Source organism: Mirounga angustirostris, unplaced genomic scaffold, assembly GCF_029215605.1.
Source record: "Mirounga angustirostris isolate CCGP_5_RB_7025 unplaced genomic scaffold, mMirAng1.0.hap1 SCAF_15, whole genome shotgun sequence".
NCBI lineage: Eukaryota > Metazoa > Chordata > Mammalia > Carnivora > Phocidae > Mirounga > Mirounga angustirostris.
In genome coordinates, this window is record NW_026991723.1 from 12,672,658 (window position 1) to 12,689,487 (window position 16,830).

Sequence of the window (16,830 nt, forward strand, 5' to 3'; positions counted from 1 at the left end):
CAACTTACGATGGGCCTATGCCCCAACAAACCCGTTGTAAGTTGAAAATATCATAATTCGAAAATGCATTTAATACACCTAACCGACTGATCATCATAGCTTAGCCTAACCACCTCAACCATGCTCAGAACACTCTCATTAGCCTACAGTTGGACAAAATCATCTGAAATCAATCTCCCAGGCTACAGAGCAGGGTGAAGAGGAGAGGACGAGGGACATAGTGGGGCAAGCAGAAAAAATACAGCACAGAATCTTTAAATCTCTTAGTGCATTTTCTCCCGCTTTTTCTTAAAAATTTTATTTATTTATTTGAGAGAGAGAGTGAGATCACAAGCAGGGAGGAAGGGTAGAAGGAGAAGCAGACTCCCTGCCAAGCAAGGAGCCCAACGTGGGACTCAATCCCAGGACCCTGAGATCACAACCTGAGCCAAAGGCAGACGGTTAAGGGACTGAGCCACCCAGGTGCCCCGCCACCCCCACCCCCGTGCATCTGTCTTTTGATCTTAATGAGAAGGAATAGGAAGTTTCTCCATTAGTTAGCATGTGTGCTCCAGGTTTCTGATAAGTAGCATCTATCAAGTTCAAAAACTTCAGTGCCATTCATAGTTTTCTAAGAACTTATTACAAATAGACATTGAACTTCATCAGACGCTTCTTTGCATATGTTGAGATAATAAGATTTTTCCCCTTTAATCTTTTAACATAGTGAATTACATGGATACATTGTAGATTCTTTTTGTCTAATTTAGCAATGTCTAACTTTTTATATCTGACTCTCGATTTTGGCTGAGGTTTTGATCTCAGGGTTGTGAGACTGAGCACCACATCAGGCTCTGCATTGGACGTAGAGCCTGCTTGAGACTCTCTCTCTCTCTCCCTCTGCCCCTCCCACCCCACGCTCATGCACATGCAGTTGCACGTGCACACTCTCTCTCTCAAAAAAAAAGTCATACAGAGGAAATCATTGTATATATATCCATCTGTAATTTGTCTTTTTTGCTCAAAATTATGTTTTTGAGATTCAGCAATGTTGAATTTCTAGCTGTAGTTAATTCATTTTCCCTGTGGTATGATATTCCATGAAATGATTATACTGTGATTTATTAATTCATCCTACCATTGATGAATATTGAAGTTGGTTCTAGATTTTTGCTATTGTGACGATGGTGCTAAAATATTTCTTGTACAAGTACCCATGTGAAAGACTGTCTTTGGGTTGCCTCTCTGACGTGAATTTCTGGTTTGTATGATAGGTACGCTATGCTAAATGAGGGAAAACTGCTTCCCAACTGGCAGTTCTAATCTACACAACTCTTACCGGTATAGATGAGTGCCAAAAACATGCAAATGTCAGATTTTAATTTTTGCCCATCTGATAATTAGGAAATTGCATTTCATTGAAGTTTTAATTTGCATTTCTCTAATTATGAATTAAATTGAGCATCTTATCATATGTTCTATGACCATTCATGTTTCACCTTGTGCAAAATGCCTATTTATTTTGCCCATTTTTCTAGTGAGCTGTGTATCTTCTTCTTACAGATTCATAGGAATTCTCTTAATATTCCAGATACTAAGCTTCTGTTTATTTTAAATGTTGTAAATATCTTTTTTTTTCTACTATGTGGCTTCTCCCTCCCTGCTCATATTGTGAATTTGATTTATGAAAGGCCTTAGTTTTTAATATGTATGAATTAATAATCTTTTTATTTTCTTTATGATTTATACTTTTTTTTTTTTGTCTTAAGAAACTCTTTCCTAGTAGACGAACCATGAGAGACGATGGACTCTGAAAAACAAACAGGGTTCTAGAGGGGAGGGGGGTGGGAGGATGGGTTAGCCTGGTGGTGGGTATTGAGGAGGGCACATTCTGCATGGAGCACTGGGTGTTATGCACAAACAATGAATCATGGAACACTTCATCTAAAACTAATGATGTAATGTATGGGGATTAACATAAGAATAAAAAAAATATATATATATATATAAAAAAAAAAAAGAAAAGAAACTCTTTCCTACCCTGTGTTTTTAAAGATATTCCCATATGGTTTCTCCTAAAAAAAGTAAACTTTTGTCTATTCCCTTTAGGCGTTTGATTTCTCTGGAATTATATCCAGCCAACTTGCCAGGCTCTCTATTATTTCTCAGAACAGACTCTATATTTACATTCACTTCCTACCACTGCTGCAACAAATTACCATGCTTTTTGTGGCACAAAAGAACACATTCATTATCTCATAATTCTGGAAGTCAGAGTCCTGAAAATGAGTCTCATGGAGCTAAAATTAAGGTTTCGGCAGGGATGTGTTCTTTCTGGAGGCTCTAGCAGAAAATCCGTTTCTTGCCTTTTCCAGCTTTTAGAGTAGCTTCCCACGTTCCTTGGCTTCCCGCATTCCTTAGCCGGCCTCCAGCTCTGTTCTCCCTCTAACAACTGCTTTCATTTTCACGTCCCCTCTGATCCTGACTGTCCTGTCTCTCTCTTTTAAGGACGCTCATGATAATATGGGTCCACCTGGATGACCCAGGATAATCACCCCATCTCAAGCTCCTTACCTCAATCACGGCTATAAATTCCCTCTTGCCATGTGGGGTAACCTATTCACAAGTCCCAGGGAGTACGATGTGGGCATCTTTGGGGAGCCATTATGCTGCCTACAGCAATTCTCTGTTGTTGTTAGGTCAGATTTCTTAATAAAGCCAGTCTTGGTTTTCCTTTTTTTTATTTTTTTTTTCTCTGTTTTTTTTCTATCTATTTTTTTCTCTATCTGTTCAATTTTCCTAACTGTTTAGGAGGTTAAGATCTCCAACATAGTGCCTCAATAGAAGGAGTAATAGAATCGTCCTTGACTTGTTCCAGAATTTAAAATAATATTTTTAAACATCCCATCATTGGACGTGAGTTTGCTAAAGGGTTCTGGAGTCACCGTTTCCTGGTTAAAGGGAGTTTTCTTCTACTCGTATTTTCCTAGAAATTTTGACCATGAATGTGTGTTGAAAACAATTGAATGCTTCTTTTTCTGCTTTGATCTTTGTCCCATAATCTTTTAATATGAAGAATCACAGTGATTTATTTGATTTGCTAGTATTTAATCAACCTTGAATTCCTGTGACAAACCCAATTATGTCATGATATATTTACTTTTATTAACATGGCTATGTATTTGCGCATATGTCCATGAGTAAGATAGATAGGAAATTTTCATTGCCATTAATTTTCCAAGAAGTTTGGGGATTTACACATGGTGAGACTCATAAGAGGAGCCAGAAAGTCTTCCTTCTTTTTCTATACTCACAAAGTGTGGATAGGATTTGAGTGGAGCTTCTCAACCTGGGGCAGGCGGAGGAGAGGGGGCAATTTTACCCCTTAGGAAACATTTACCAATGTCTGGAGACATTTTTTGCTGTCGAATCTGGAGAGGTGCTACTGACTCTTAGTGTGTAGAGGCCAAGGATGCTGTTGACTATCCTACAATGCACAGGACAACTGCTCCTCTTTCCTCAAAAAGAAATTTATCTTACCCAAATGTCGGTAGTGCTCAAGGTGGGGTTTCTTCTCATTCTGGAATAAATGATTACTATCCTGATCTGTAATTTTGTGTTTTTTCAGAGGGGTTCAAAACTTAGGTAAGTTTCAGGGCCCCCCCAGAACCTGGGTCCTGTGGGAAAAAGAGAGACCACTGTGTAGAGGACAGGGGTGTGTGTGTAAGAGAGAGCGACAGACAGCGAATAGCTACTGAGCCAAAGTCAATACTGGAGAGAGATGGACAAAAGAGAGAAATTTTGGGGTTTTTTTGTTTTTTTGTTTTTAAATTTTTTATTTATTTATTTGACAGAGGGATAGCGAGAGCAGGAACACAAGCAGGGGGAGTGGGAGACGGAGAAGCAAGCTTCCTGCCAAGCAGGGAGCCCGATGAGGGACTCGAACCCAGGACCCTGGGATCGTGACCTGAGCCGAAGGCAGATGCTTAACGACTGAGCCACCCAGGCGCCCAGAAATTTTGTTTTGACATAATTCTCAAGCAATCAGTTACTAGAAATTGGTCGCATGTAATAATGTCAAGAAACTGAAGGAAAGTAATTAGTGTGGTATATAGTCTAGCAATTTTAATTCTTGGTATCTATCCTAGAGAAATGCTAGTGCCTGTACACAAAGACATGTTTGAGGATGTTCCCTGAAGCAATGTTTGTAAAAATGAAAAATTGGAAGCAATTTATATGTCAAATCTGTAGAGTAATGGATAAAGTGAAATATAGTCATACAAAAACCCTACAGCAGTTAAAAAGGAACAAGTTTTATCTATGTGTCACCATGGATATATCTCAAAAATACATTTTTGCATGAAAAACAAAATTGCATAACTTTTCTTACCGTATTTTATTTATTTTTAATATGTTCAATTAGCCACTTGTATATTAATGTTAATACATTTATATGCATGCATATAATATATTATGTCTTTACATAACACATTTATGTAATGTAGATAAAATGCATGTAAATATAAAAATGGCCTTAAAGGACATTACATTACACACTGAACATGTGTATAGGGTAGTTAGCTCTGGGGAATAAGAGACACAGCAGCAAGATTGAGGAAAAGATGTCAAATGCACACTAATTTGATCTGTGTTGTTCTAATTTTAAGAGGAGAATGTATGCATGTGTTTCATGTGTAATTGTTTAAGAAGTAGGTAATAGAAAAAAAGACAATAAAACCATGCCTAATTGTTAACAGTGTTAATTCCTTTTTTTTTTTTTTTAATGTTTTGAAAACACCTTTCATCAATCCCTTTTGGATATTTAAGTTAATTCTAGTATTTTGTTGAAATAAAACATGCTCTGATGAACATCTCATCTTCCCATCTCTGAATATTTGCTTAGGGTAAATTCATAAAAGGAAAATACTGACTCAAGAGGCATGAACAATTTTGGTGCTTTCATCTATATTTCTAGATTATACCGAAAAAACTTGCTGAACTGATTTCCTCTAACATCAGCAATTTTCCTTTTGGTGCCAGAATGACAATTTTGTTCATCTTTCACCAACATTGGATGAAAGATTATCATTTTCAATTTTTGACTAATTTGAAAGGCTAATTTTATATTTGCTTTGTAATAATTTGCACTTTTTTATACTTTGTGTGAATATTTTCAAATATTTGTGGCCATTTTAGCTCTTGTTTTGTGATATTGCTTGTTTTGTTTTTCTTTTCAAATTTTTCTTTAAATTCTAGTTAGTTAACATACAGCGCAATATTGGTTTCAGGAGTAGAATTCAATGATTCATCACTTACATACAACACCCAGTGCTCCTCATAACAAGTTCCCTCCTTAATGCCCATCACCATTTAGGCCATCCACCAACCACCTCCCTGCATTAACCCTCAGTTTGTTCTCTATCTTTGAGAGTCTCTTTTGGTTTGTTTCCCTTTTATCTCTGCCCCCACCCCCGCATATGTTCAATTGTTTTGTTTCCTCAATTCCACATATGAGTAAAAGCATGTGGTACTTGCCTTTCTCTGACTATTTTGCTTAGCATAATACCCTCTAGCTCCATCCATGTTGTTGCAAATGGCAAGATATCATTCTTTTTGATGGCTGAGTAATATTCTACTGTGTGTGTGTGTGTACCACATCTTCTTTATCCATTCATCAGTCAAAGGACATTTTGGGCTCTTTCCATAGTTTGGCTATTGTTGATAATGCTGCTATAAACATCAGGGTGCATATACCCCACTGACTCAGTATTTTTTTTTTTTTAAAGATTTTATTTATTTATTCATGAGAGACAGAGAGAGAGAGGCAGAGGGAGAAGCAGGCTCCCAAGGAGCAGGGAGCCCAATGCAGGACTCGATCCCAGGACCCTGGGATCATGACCCGAGCCGAAGGCAGACGCTCAACCATCTGAGCCACCCAGGTGCCCTGACTCAGTATTTTTGTATCCTTTGGGTAAATACTTAGTAGCGCAATTGATGGATCATAGGGAAGTTCTATTTTTAACTTTTGAGGACCCTCTACAACAGTGTTCATTCTTTTTTAAAGATTTATTCATTTATTTTAGAGAGCAAGAGAGCAAGCGTGAGTGGGTTTGGGGCAGAGGGAGACAATCTCAAGCAGACTCCCCAACAAGCGTGGAGCTGGACTCAGTGCTCAGTTCCATGACCCATGAGATCATGACCTGGAGCTGAATGCATGAGTCCAAAGCCTAATTGACTGAGCCACCCAGGCGCTCCTGTTAATTCTTGATTGTAGGAATATGCATACATGGTTGTTGGTTTCTGTTTTGTGTTTTTGGGGTTTTCAAAATTCATAAAATAATAACAAAAACACAAATGCAATTTCAATTATAAAAAGAATGTTATGGCTACCAATCAAAATGGTAGAAGTGAGAACTTAAAATCAACAAGTTCATGGGAGAGTTTACTTTATACTTTATGGAGCTGATTTCAAAAGATTTAGCATGGTTCTGACAGTTACCAACTTCCTTTCTTTTGGGAATCATCACAGTGTGAGGGAAAACACTCGCTCTCCCCTGAGATACCTCTGACCTAGCCTGGGCAAGGAGGACTATCAGTTCATTTTGCAAGGACTGGCAGAGAGGATTGCTCACAGTGCTTTGGCACCTTGTTCCTGATCTTTCTGAAATTGAAGGTAAATTCCTTCTGGAGCAACTTAATAACTGTTTTCCCATTTCATATCCTCAAAAGAAATGAAGGCACATTTAGCTATAGACATTCTATCGTGACACTTTACAAAGAACGTTTGAAACCTGATATTAATTCCTAATAATTTTTTCAATCTTTCAGTTGGTTTTTATGTCTGAGAGATGGAAATTTGAGAAAGATACAAATCTGTTGAGATATTGATCCAGAATATAAAAATGAATTATGAAAAAGTCCTTAGAACAGTATCTGGTATATGGTATGTGCTCTTAGTATCAGATATTACTAATACTATAGCTATTACTCTAACCAATTCCAAGACTACTGCCACCATGGTAGGAAGAAGCAGATATTCTGATTATTTGAAGCTTTTTTGGGGGGCACCTGGGTGGCTCAGTCATTAAGCATCTGCCTTCGGCTCAGGTCATGATCCTGGGGTCCTGGGATCGAGCCCCGCATGGGGCTCCCTGCTCAGCAGGGAGTCTGCTTCTCCCTCTCCCTCTGCTCCTCCCCCCTGCTTGTGCTCTCTCTCGCTCACTCTCTCAAATCAATAAACAAAATCTTTTTAAGAAAATGAGGCTTTTCTATGATGTTAGAAACAAATTTTTTTTAAGTAAAAACTTTAGAGATAAAGCATCCTTATTTCTAGCAGAAGCTTGCTGTATGAGGTGTTAGTTCCCCTGTGGGAAGAGGGTTCATTCTCCTCAGAACCCCTCATCCCTCCTTACATCTTCCCTGTTCTTTTTTTTTTTGGAGAGAGAGTGCGCACAGGTGCGGGTGGGGAAGGGGCGGAGGGGGAGGGAATGGCAGAGACACTCAAGCAGACTCCTGCTGAGTGCAGAGCCAGACCCGGGGCTTGATCTCACGACCCTGAGATCAATACCTGAGCTCAAGAGTTGGCCGCTTAACCGAATGAGCCCTCCAGGTGCCCCTCCCCAACTGTTCTTTAACAAGGTTAATTAGAAAGTGTTGGTGAGAGGCATTGGGGAAAAGGGGTTGTTTCTGGGTGCCAAGGAGATCAGTTTTAGCCTCTTTTTCCCTCCTTTCCAAACCAGGAGGGCTCACTTTTCCACTTTATGAATTTGCCAAAAGCAAAAGCAGTATTTCCTCTCACAATTGGTATATAAATGAGAGGAGATCATCCCTGTTATCCTGTAAGGCTTCTTATCAGAACCGGAGGAGTAAACCATCTTAGTTGTCGGTGGCCTCGGGAGGGTCCTAGTCCATGTATCCTGCCCCACCTTCTTGTACCATTATCAACGGCTTGTGGAGTAAAGCTAAGAACAACACAGAAGATAGCATTCCAAGGGTGAGGTGGAATATATTTACAATCCTTGACCCTGCCCCTTTCTGCTGGTTTTTGTTTGTAGCAGTTTTAAAGTTTCTGGAGCACTGTAAGGCCATCACTCAAAATAGCCCCGGGTGACTTACTCCTTGGTGAGTAGTTTAAATACAATTGCTCGGCTACATCTATTAGCTAGCAAAAACGGCGTGATGAACTCAGCTGATGAGTGGACTTCCAATCCTGGAAGTGTAGATTTAGCTCTTGTGGTTCACTCACTCATTCACGAGCATCAGGTTCCCGTTAATTGATATTCTATTTCCAGAGACCATCTCCCTCTGCCTCTCTACCCTCACTCGTTTCGCGACAGTGTTCACTAGTGGAATTAAAGAAACCAGGTGTGGCAAGATATATGTGTATACTTTAATGGGTGCACGAAATTATTAAAGAATGATAAGCACGGAGCTAGTAGAGTCAGCCAGAGCATCCCTGGTTCATGCTAACGTCCATAGAGTCCAACAAAAAGGAAATATTTAAATCAATTATGCTATATCTGCTTGATGGAATACTATATGGTTACTTAAAACTATGTCACGGAAAAATATTTAATGGCATGGAAATACATTCATATTATTGAGAAAAAGAGGGTTATATATATGTATATATATGTATATATATAGATATACATGCACACACAATAATATAATTTGTGCGGCATCATCCTGGTTTTTTCTGCGGGGTGGGGTGCAACAAAAGGAGCATATCATACATACACAAGGAAAAAAGATAAAACATACACCCAAACCCTAACAGTGATTAGTTTGGGTAGAGGAATTAGGAGTAACCTTTCGCTTTGTGTATGTTTTTCTGCGTGCTCCCAAATTTTCTATACTTAACATGCATTGGTTTTGTAATTAGAAGCAAAAGCAATAGTATTTTCCTTTTTTAAAGGTGGTGGCACCAGCCAGAATGGCAAAAATTAACAAGACAGGAAACAACAAATGTTGGCGAGGATGTGGAGAAAGGTGAACCCTTTTACACTGTTGGTGGGAATGCAAGCTGGTACAGCCAATCTGGAAAACAGTGTGGAGGTTTCTCAAAAAGTTAAAAATAGATCCACCCTACCACCCAGCAATTGCACTACTAGGTATTTACCCCAAAGATACAGATGTAGTGAAAAGAAGGGGCACATGCACCCCAATGTTCATAGCAGTAATATCCACAATAGCCAAACTGTGGAAGAAGCCGAGATACCCTTCAACCGACAAATGGATAAAGAAGTTGTGGTTCATACCCTTCAACCCACGAATGGATAAAGAAGTTGTGGTTCATATATACAATGGGAATACTACTCAGCCATCAGAAAGGATGAATATCTACCATTTGCATCCTCATGGATGGAGCTGGAGGGGATTATGCTAAGTGAAGTAAGTCAAGCAGAGAAAGACAATTATCATATGGTTTCCCTCATATGTGGAACATAAGGAATAGTGAGTGCAGAGGACCAAAGGGAAAGGGGTGGGGGGGAACTGAATGGGAGGAAATCAGAGAGGCAGCAAACCATGAGAGACTCTGGACTCCAGGAGAAAAACTGAGGGTTACAGAAGGGGGGGGTGGGGGGAGGGGGTACCAGGGTGATGGGTATTAAGGAGGGCACGTGTGGTGATGAGCACTGGGTGTTATACACAACTAATGAATCACTGAACACTACATCAAAAACTAATGATGTATTATATGTTGGCTACTTGAACATATTAAAAACCAAAATAAAATAAAATATGACTGGCTGGCTGTTTAGAAAAGAACTCTTAGGTTGTGTGCATTTGTGGGTTCATCTCAAGTTCAGGGACTCATCCTCAACTTTCAAGTTTATAAGCACAATTTGATTAATTCACTAAAGAACTAACACTGGTACAGAAATGGATTCCTGCCCTCAACTACTATTACTCTGCCTATGTTATTTTTCCATTAGGATAGATTCCCCCAAATGTAATCATTTCTTCAAAGACTTTGACTCTTCTAAGGTTCTTGAAGTACGGTAACAAATTACTTTTCAAACAATTTGTCACAGTTAAATAAATAAAATCTTAAAAAAAAAAAAGGGATGCCTGGGTGGCTCAGTCGGTTAAGCGTCTGCCTTCGGCTCAGGTCATGATTCCGGGGTCCTGTATGGAGTCCTGCATCCGGCTCCCTGCAGAGCAGGGAGCCTACTTCTCCCTCTGCCTCTCTCTCTCTGTCTCTCATGAATAAATAAATAAAATCTTAAAAAAAAAATTGTCACAGCATTGCAGGGAATGACAGTACAGCACCCTCCTAAGCCCTGCCTGTTTTAACAATTCTAAAATTATTCTTCTGTAATTTGTACTTTTTTATTTCTAGTAACCATGGCGAGTTCATATGCTTTTTTCTCATCCTATTTTCTTTGATAATAACCTTTAGAGAGCACTGATCCCACTTGTGTGAGAGGAAGACTCGGCACCTGGGAAAGGAGCATTGGTCCACGAGTCAGGAGTCAGGGTTCTACCGCACCCGTTTTCTAAATGGCCTCCCCACTTCCACGCTTGACCCTCTCCAAACAGCAACCAGAGTAATTACTTAAAAACTTTAATCAGATCATGTCTCTCTCCTGCTTAAAACCATCCAACGGCTTCCCAGCGCTTTAAAAAGAAACAGATCTGCGGTGATGGGCAAGGCCATGCAATGCAGCAGTGATTCCGCCCCCCTTCTGGGGCAGCCACACCGGCCTTCCCTTTGTTCCTCAGACGTCCCGTCCCACCTGCTCCCACCCCAGAGCTTCTGTCCTTGCCTCGAACGTTCTTTGCTCATTAACGCACTTGGTTCCTTCTCACTTCGGGGTTAGCTCAAACATCACCTCTTCTGACAGCCCTTCTGTGCCTCCCCCATCACACCGGTTCTTGCTTATTTTTTTCCCAGAGCGCCTAGCACAGCCTGGAATTACCCCGATCCTTTGTTGCCCCACGGGTTCTTTTTCTGTCTCCCACACCAGAAAGTAAGGGCTCAGACACGCGTCCTTGACTGGGGCCGTCTGTGCCCCCCCAGCCTCCTGTAGGTCAGGCATTAATCATGCGCTGCGGAAGCCTCGGAGCACCTCTTGTTCAATGAGGTTAACCAGATGCATGTGATCAGGTGTAAGTGGAAGCGCGCACGCACTGAAGCCGGCGCATTCCAGCTCGTGGACTTCTAGAAACCTCGGGGCGGGAAGCCTTAAAAGGGAAGGAGGGCGCGAAGGGGGCGGAGCGTCTCTGCCTGCAGAGTTTGTGTGGTGTCGCCTGCTCACAAGTGGGAGCGCGAAGAGAACTTCGCAGGACGCTGGGGAGAGACGCGGGCATAGGGCCGTTGCTAGAGGTTTCTTTTTTGGGCACCGGGACGTGCTTGAAGGCAAATAGGGAGCCAACGGAGAAAAGAGCCGAAGACAGGCGAGTCCGGATCCGCTCGGGCGGTGTCCGCCTGCGGCCCCAAGTGCCACCGCGAACGCCTCCCTCCGTCCTCTGGCGGGTCGGCTTCCTGGGAGCGCTGAAAGGGCTTTCAAAGTACTAGGTGCAATGGACATCTTTGTCCGAGTTAAAAACAAAACCCAACTCGGGAAAAATGCACAAACGCTCAGAGAGGAAGGTCGGAGAGCCGCCTACCCGGAGGCCGTGGCCGTCGCCCGCCCACCCGCCTGCGCTCGCGTCCCCTTCGGCTGCCCGGGCGCGGGCTGAGGGGCGGGGCGGGGCGGCGCGCTGACGCCGCCGGGCCGAGACTGCGCAGGCGCGGGGCGGGCTCGCGGGCGGTGTCGCGCGCTGGGCAGTTCGCGCGGGAGCCGGGCGCGGGGGCACCGAGCCTGCGGGTCGGTGGGAACGGAAGCGCCTGTGGCGCGGCGGGGAAGCCAGGATGGCGACTCCGGGCAGGAAGACGTCGACCTCAAGCTCCCTGGCCTCCAAGAGAGCTCTCCCGAGGGAGCCCTCGTCGGAGGTCCCGAGCAAGAGGAAGAGCTCGGCCCCTCCGGCGCCGCCGCCGCCGCCGCCACTGCCGCTGCAGTCGTCCAGGCCTTTCGTGGAAGGCTCTATCGTCCGCATCGTGATGGAGAACTTCTTGTGAGTGGCCGGAGGCCGCGCCGCGGCGGGGAGGCGAGCGGGCCTGCGGGCGGGTGAGGGACGGGAGTGGACGTGCGCCTGGCTGCGGGCTCTGGCCGTGAATTCAAGCCGGGTGACCGTGAGGACTGACGTCCGTGTTGGGCTGCTTAGGTGGCGTCGGGTGTGCTGCGGGCTTTTTTTTCCTTCAGCCAGCGTTTTCTGAAGGCGTCATACGGCGGGCAGTGGACGTGGTGGGGAACAGCTTTCTGCCCGCTGGGAGTCCCGGCCTACGGAGGGAGGACCTAGTCTGTCGTTCCCAGAAGTGCGGGCGCTGGGAACTCGGGAGGAAGCAGCAGTTAAATCAGAGTAGCCGGATGCTGTGGTAGATCCGTCAAGAGTAAGCAGTTACTAGGTGGACAAGATGGGGAAGGTTGTCGCGGATGGAGGTGGCAGTGTACGCGAAAATTAGACCTTCCTCTCAGTTGTGCCTCCCAGCAGACCCTTGGCCCCTCCAAATCCAGCTTCCCCCCCCCCCCGCTTCCTTTTCTGTCTCTCCAGACAACCAATAATCATCATAATCGTTTTAGAATTTAGTAAATCTGTTTTAACACAAACACTGTGTATGTAGCACCTTACGGGTTTTTTTTGGTCAGGGTTTTTTTTTTTTTTTTTTTTAAAGCTTACACACGGTAGCTTAGGATAACAGGATTGTGGTAACAATACCAATGTTTTTTTCCTCCCCAGGTAGCTACCCTGTGCCAGGTATAGGAGTAGATGCTTTATTTACACAATACTCTCATTCTCTCCTTATAACAACTCTTCATCTCTCTTGATGAGATGAGCTCAGAAAGGTTAATTTACCCATGTTTATACTGCTAATAAGTAGCTGAATTGCTGTTTGAATCCAGATCAGGAAAGAAAGAAAATCAAATGAGTTACTTGCCATAATAAAATACATGTGTATATATATGTTTCAGGATGCCTTAGGGGCAAAAATGATGAAGTGTTTAATTTCATCCCTATGAGAAAGGGCTTTGTACAGGAGGTTTACCAAAGTCTTTTTTTTTTTTTTTTTTAAAGATTTTATTTATTTGAGAGAGAGAGAGAAACAGCATGAGAGGGGATAGGGTCAGAGGGAGAAGCAGGCTCCCCGCCGAGCCGGGAGCCCAATGTGGGCCTCCATCCCAGGACTCCAGGATCATGACCTGAGCCGAAGGCAGTCGGTTAACCAACTGAGCCACCCAGGCACCTAGTTTGCCAAAGTCTTAAGGGAAGAGCCCTGTAGATGAAGGAACTGCCTGAAACAGTTGTATTTAGGAAGTGTCTAGTATTGGAGTATAGGTAGAATGTAGGATGTGAGTGACTTGGACAGAGGTGATACTGAAGAGGTAGGCAGCTATTGAGGATCTGTGTTTTTTATGCTGAGGAATTCTGACTTTATCCTGTCGGCAACCAGGGTGCATTTTATTTTTTTTTTTAAAGGATTTTATTTATTTGAGAGAGAGAGAGCATGAGAAGGGGTGGGTCAGAAGGAGAAGCCGACTCCCTGCTGAGCAGGGAGCTGATGCTGGGCTGGATCCTGGGACTCCAGGATCATGACCGAAGCCGGAGGCAGTCGATTAACCAACTGAGCCACCCAGGTGCCCACCAGGATGCATTTTAAGCAGGAAATGACATGTGATTTCCATTTCACACTGGAAGCAGTGTGACGGATGATTTAGAAAGGGTGCAAGACTGGAGGCAAGAAGACTTTTTTACAACAATGAGAGATGATTGGAGTTTGAACCTAGGAGTAGCAGTGGGAAGTGGTGGAAAGAAGATTTGACAGGATCTGGCTGCAGATTAGGAGGCCTGAGGGTAAGAGAGTTATGCAGTATTTACCTCAAGTTCTGTCTTGGCTCTTGGTCAGATGTCCTTTTCAGAAGAGGGAGCAATTTGGGGAGAGTGATAATAATAAATGCTTTTTGTATCCTGCGATTTGAAGTTTCCTGTGGGGTGTCTAAAAGAAGATCTTCCATAAGCAATATTTTTAAGGGTCCGGAAAATGCAAACAGGTGAGCGATTTGGAAGTCATGCATATAGGTGATTCTTGAAATTGCAGAAATGGTTGGGCTTGCCCAAAAGGAAATATAAATAGGGATAGAAGGCCAACTACAGAGTCCTGGAGGAATGCCAGTATGTAAGGGTGAGCAGAAGAGGAGCTGGGACAGAGAAGGAACTGTTCAGGGAGTTAAGAGGATAACTGTGGGAGACCATTCTCTAAGAAGCCTAGGGGTAAAGTGTTTCAAAAATATTATCTGCTACATTGGAGTTGGATAACAGGACTGCGAAGAGCCTATTGCTTTCTGCAATTAGGAATTCTTTTACCCTCTGAAGCAGGGTAAGCACAACATTTTGCAAGTCCTAGAAGAATGAATGAGTGTGAGGAAATGAGGAAATGAGGCTGCAAAGTGCAGAGCTACCCTGTTTATTTTCATGATGAGAGGACGGGGAGTTTTAAGAATGAGGGAGGAGGGGTGGGCTTAGAGAACCAAAGTGGCCTGAGAGTAGTTACTGGAAGAATTCCTAGGAGTGAACCAAGTCCAGTGGGATTGGGAATGGAGGGAGAGGTTTCTAGGCTGACAGAATAGCTTGTGCATAGGCTTGCAGAATAAATAACATAAAGATAGTCAAGAAACTGAAAGAAGTTCATGATAGGTAGAGTTTGAAAGGCCTGATTAGAGAACAGGGGAAGGAGGTAGAAAGTAGAAAAAGATGATCAAGAGCAAAATTCTGAAGTTCTATTTTTTCTTATTCTTTTTCTTAACGAGTGATCTCAGAATTGCATGCCTACCAACATGACTTGGTGACTGACTGGATGATGGGGGCCAGAGGGGAAGGAGGTGATGGAATCAAAGATGATGCAAAACTGATGCCTAGGTTTCTGATTTGGGCAATGGGATGAATGATAATACTGTTCACTAAGAGACCACAAGAATGGTTTGGGATTAGAAAGATAGCGGGTTTAGTTTTGAATGTGGGAAATTTGAGGTGACTGCAACATCCAGATAGTGTTCCGGAAGTGGTAATGGCATGTGTAGGTCATGTAGGCTGACTTTCATCACATAGATCCCACCAGAAGTCATGGAGAGTATATGAGATACCAGGCAAAGTACATGGAGAAGAGGGTGGGCATTTGACAATAGCTCTTTTCAGGAGGCGCTCAGAGAAAAGGAAAGCCACAAAAAAGGGAATTCCTAATAAATATAGAGTCAGACCAACTAATTTTTTTTTAAATGTGGAGGCTTCGTTTTGTTGTTTGCTTTGTTGGTGTGGGTTGGTTTTATTTTGTTTTTTGTTTGTTTTTTTTTTTTTTTGGCAACTCTGTTGATAATATCTATGTGTATGTTATAGGCCGGAAATAATTCTTCCTCTTTGGTTTTATTGTTATCTTAAACATCAGTTACATCACTGTTTTAGTAAAACAGTGGCACAGAGATTTTACAGCAGGAAATTCAAAAAGTTGAAAAGAATGGGGCTTCGTGTTTTGGAATTAAGAAGTTCCAAGGCTGTTTATTTTCCAGATGCCTGAAGTTCCCAAAGTCGTTTCGTTTTAACCATTATATTAAAAGTTTCTTTATGATCCCGCTTTTAACAGAACAAAGCATTTGAAAAGATTAGGTAGATGCTGTGCTGAGATGTGGGGTTGGAAACCTGTCAGAAAATACTTGTTTACTCCCTGTATTTACTTTTATTACCACATGGCATTTCAAATTAATTTTTCTTTGAGTACTGAAGTGGAAGTGTGCTTGGCTAAATTATTTACATACCTAGCAGATTAGTAGCAGGGTAACTTTTTATCAGGATATTTTTTATGGGTTCTATTTCAGGGTATTTAGAGACAAAGTAGAGGATTATCTGAGTCCGTTTTTCACATTTTGCCATAGTTGTCCTGGTGACTAATAAGGACGAGGTGCTACTGTTACAGTTAATTAAAACTGCTGGATAGCAGGCAGCTTTCTGGTTTGAGAGAATGTTATGAAAGCGCTTGGTGATGATGCGTTCTTGTTTCTTCCCATGGAATAACATTTATTTGAACATGGACTAACAATGGATCTTTTGGCGAATCTCTGGCAGCATATTAAAAGAAATGGATTTTTAAGAAATTAATAAAATGAAACCATTGAGTAGATATCTTCAGTTTTTAATTAGAATAGAAATTTGGATTGTTTCAATTAGTAAAATGTGAGAAGTTGTTATTAAGCATTTTAATTCAAGAGAAATATAAATGTAAAATTCACAGATTTAGGATGAGCCATGGCTTCTCTTACATAAAAGTAAAAAAAATTATTTGCAGTGGTTTTGATAAATTTTTTCATGTGTTCTAATTATTAAAAAGGAATAAATAATATCAAACTTTGCTTTATTCAACAGACTTACACTTGAAAGGGGCCTATGAAATCTTCTTTTCCCACTGATACTCTTATTTCAGATATGCATTATTTTCTCATTTCTTCCATTGATTTTTTTTCTCTAGTTTATTAACAGTATATAAATACATTAAAATGTAAGGTCACCTGGCTTTGAAAGGAATTCAACGAAGCTTGTAGATAACGTAAGCAAGAATATATATTTTTGTAAAGAAAATATTCTTATGTCTTAGTAATTTCACCTCTTTATAATTCAGAACGTATGATATCTGTGAAGTATCTCCTGGACCCCATCTGAATATGATTATTGGCGCTAACGGCACAGGAAAATCTAGCATCGTGTGTGCCATTTGTCTTGGATTAGCAGGCAAACCTGCTTTCATGGGACGGGCAGATAAGG

The 16,830-nt window shown here is 42.0% G+C and overlaps 1 protein-coding gene across 4 annotated transcripts in view; it reads left to right on the forward strand.

Annotated features, from left to right (window-relative positions):
• The first annotated feature begins 11,734 nt into the window (after nucleotides 1–11,734).
• Nucleotides 11,735–16,830, forward strand: part of SMC5 (structural maintenance of chromosomes 5) — a 95,875-nt gene continuing 90,779 nt past the window's right edge. For 3 of the 4 annotated variants that reach the window (XM_064579358.1, XM_045882237.3, XM_064579359.1), the window contains exons 1-2: nucleotides 11,735–12,042; nucleotides 16,688–16,829. In XM_064579358.1, the coding sequence (XP_064435428.1) occupies nucleotides 11,840–12,042; nucleotides 16,688–16,829 (345 nt within the window). In that variant the 5' untranslated portion in view covers nucleotides 11,735–11,839. The remainder of the gene's footprint in view (nucleotides 12,043–16,687; nucleotide 16,830) is intronic. The other variant, XM_045882236.2, reaches the window with a different exon arrangement.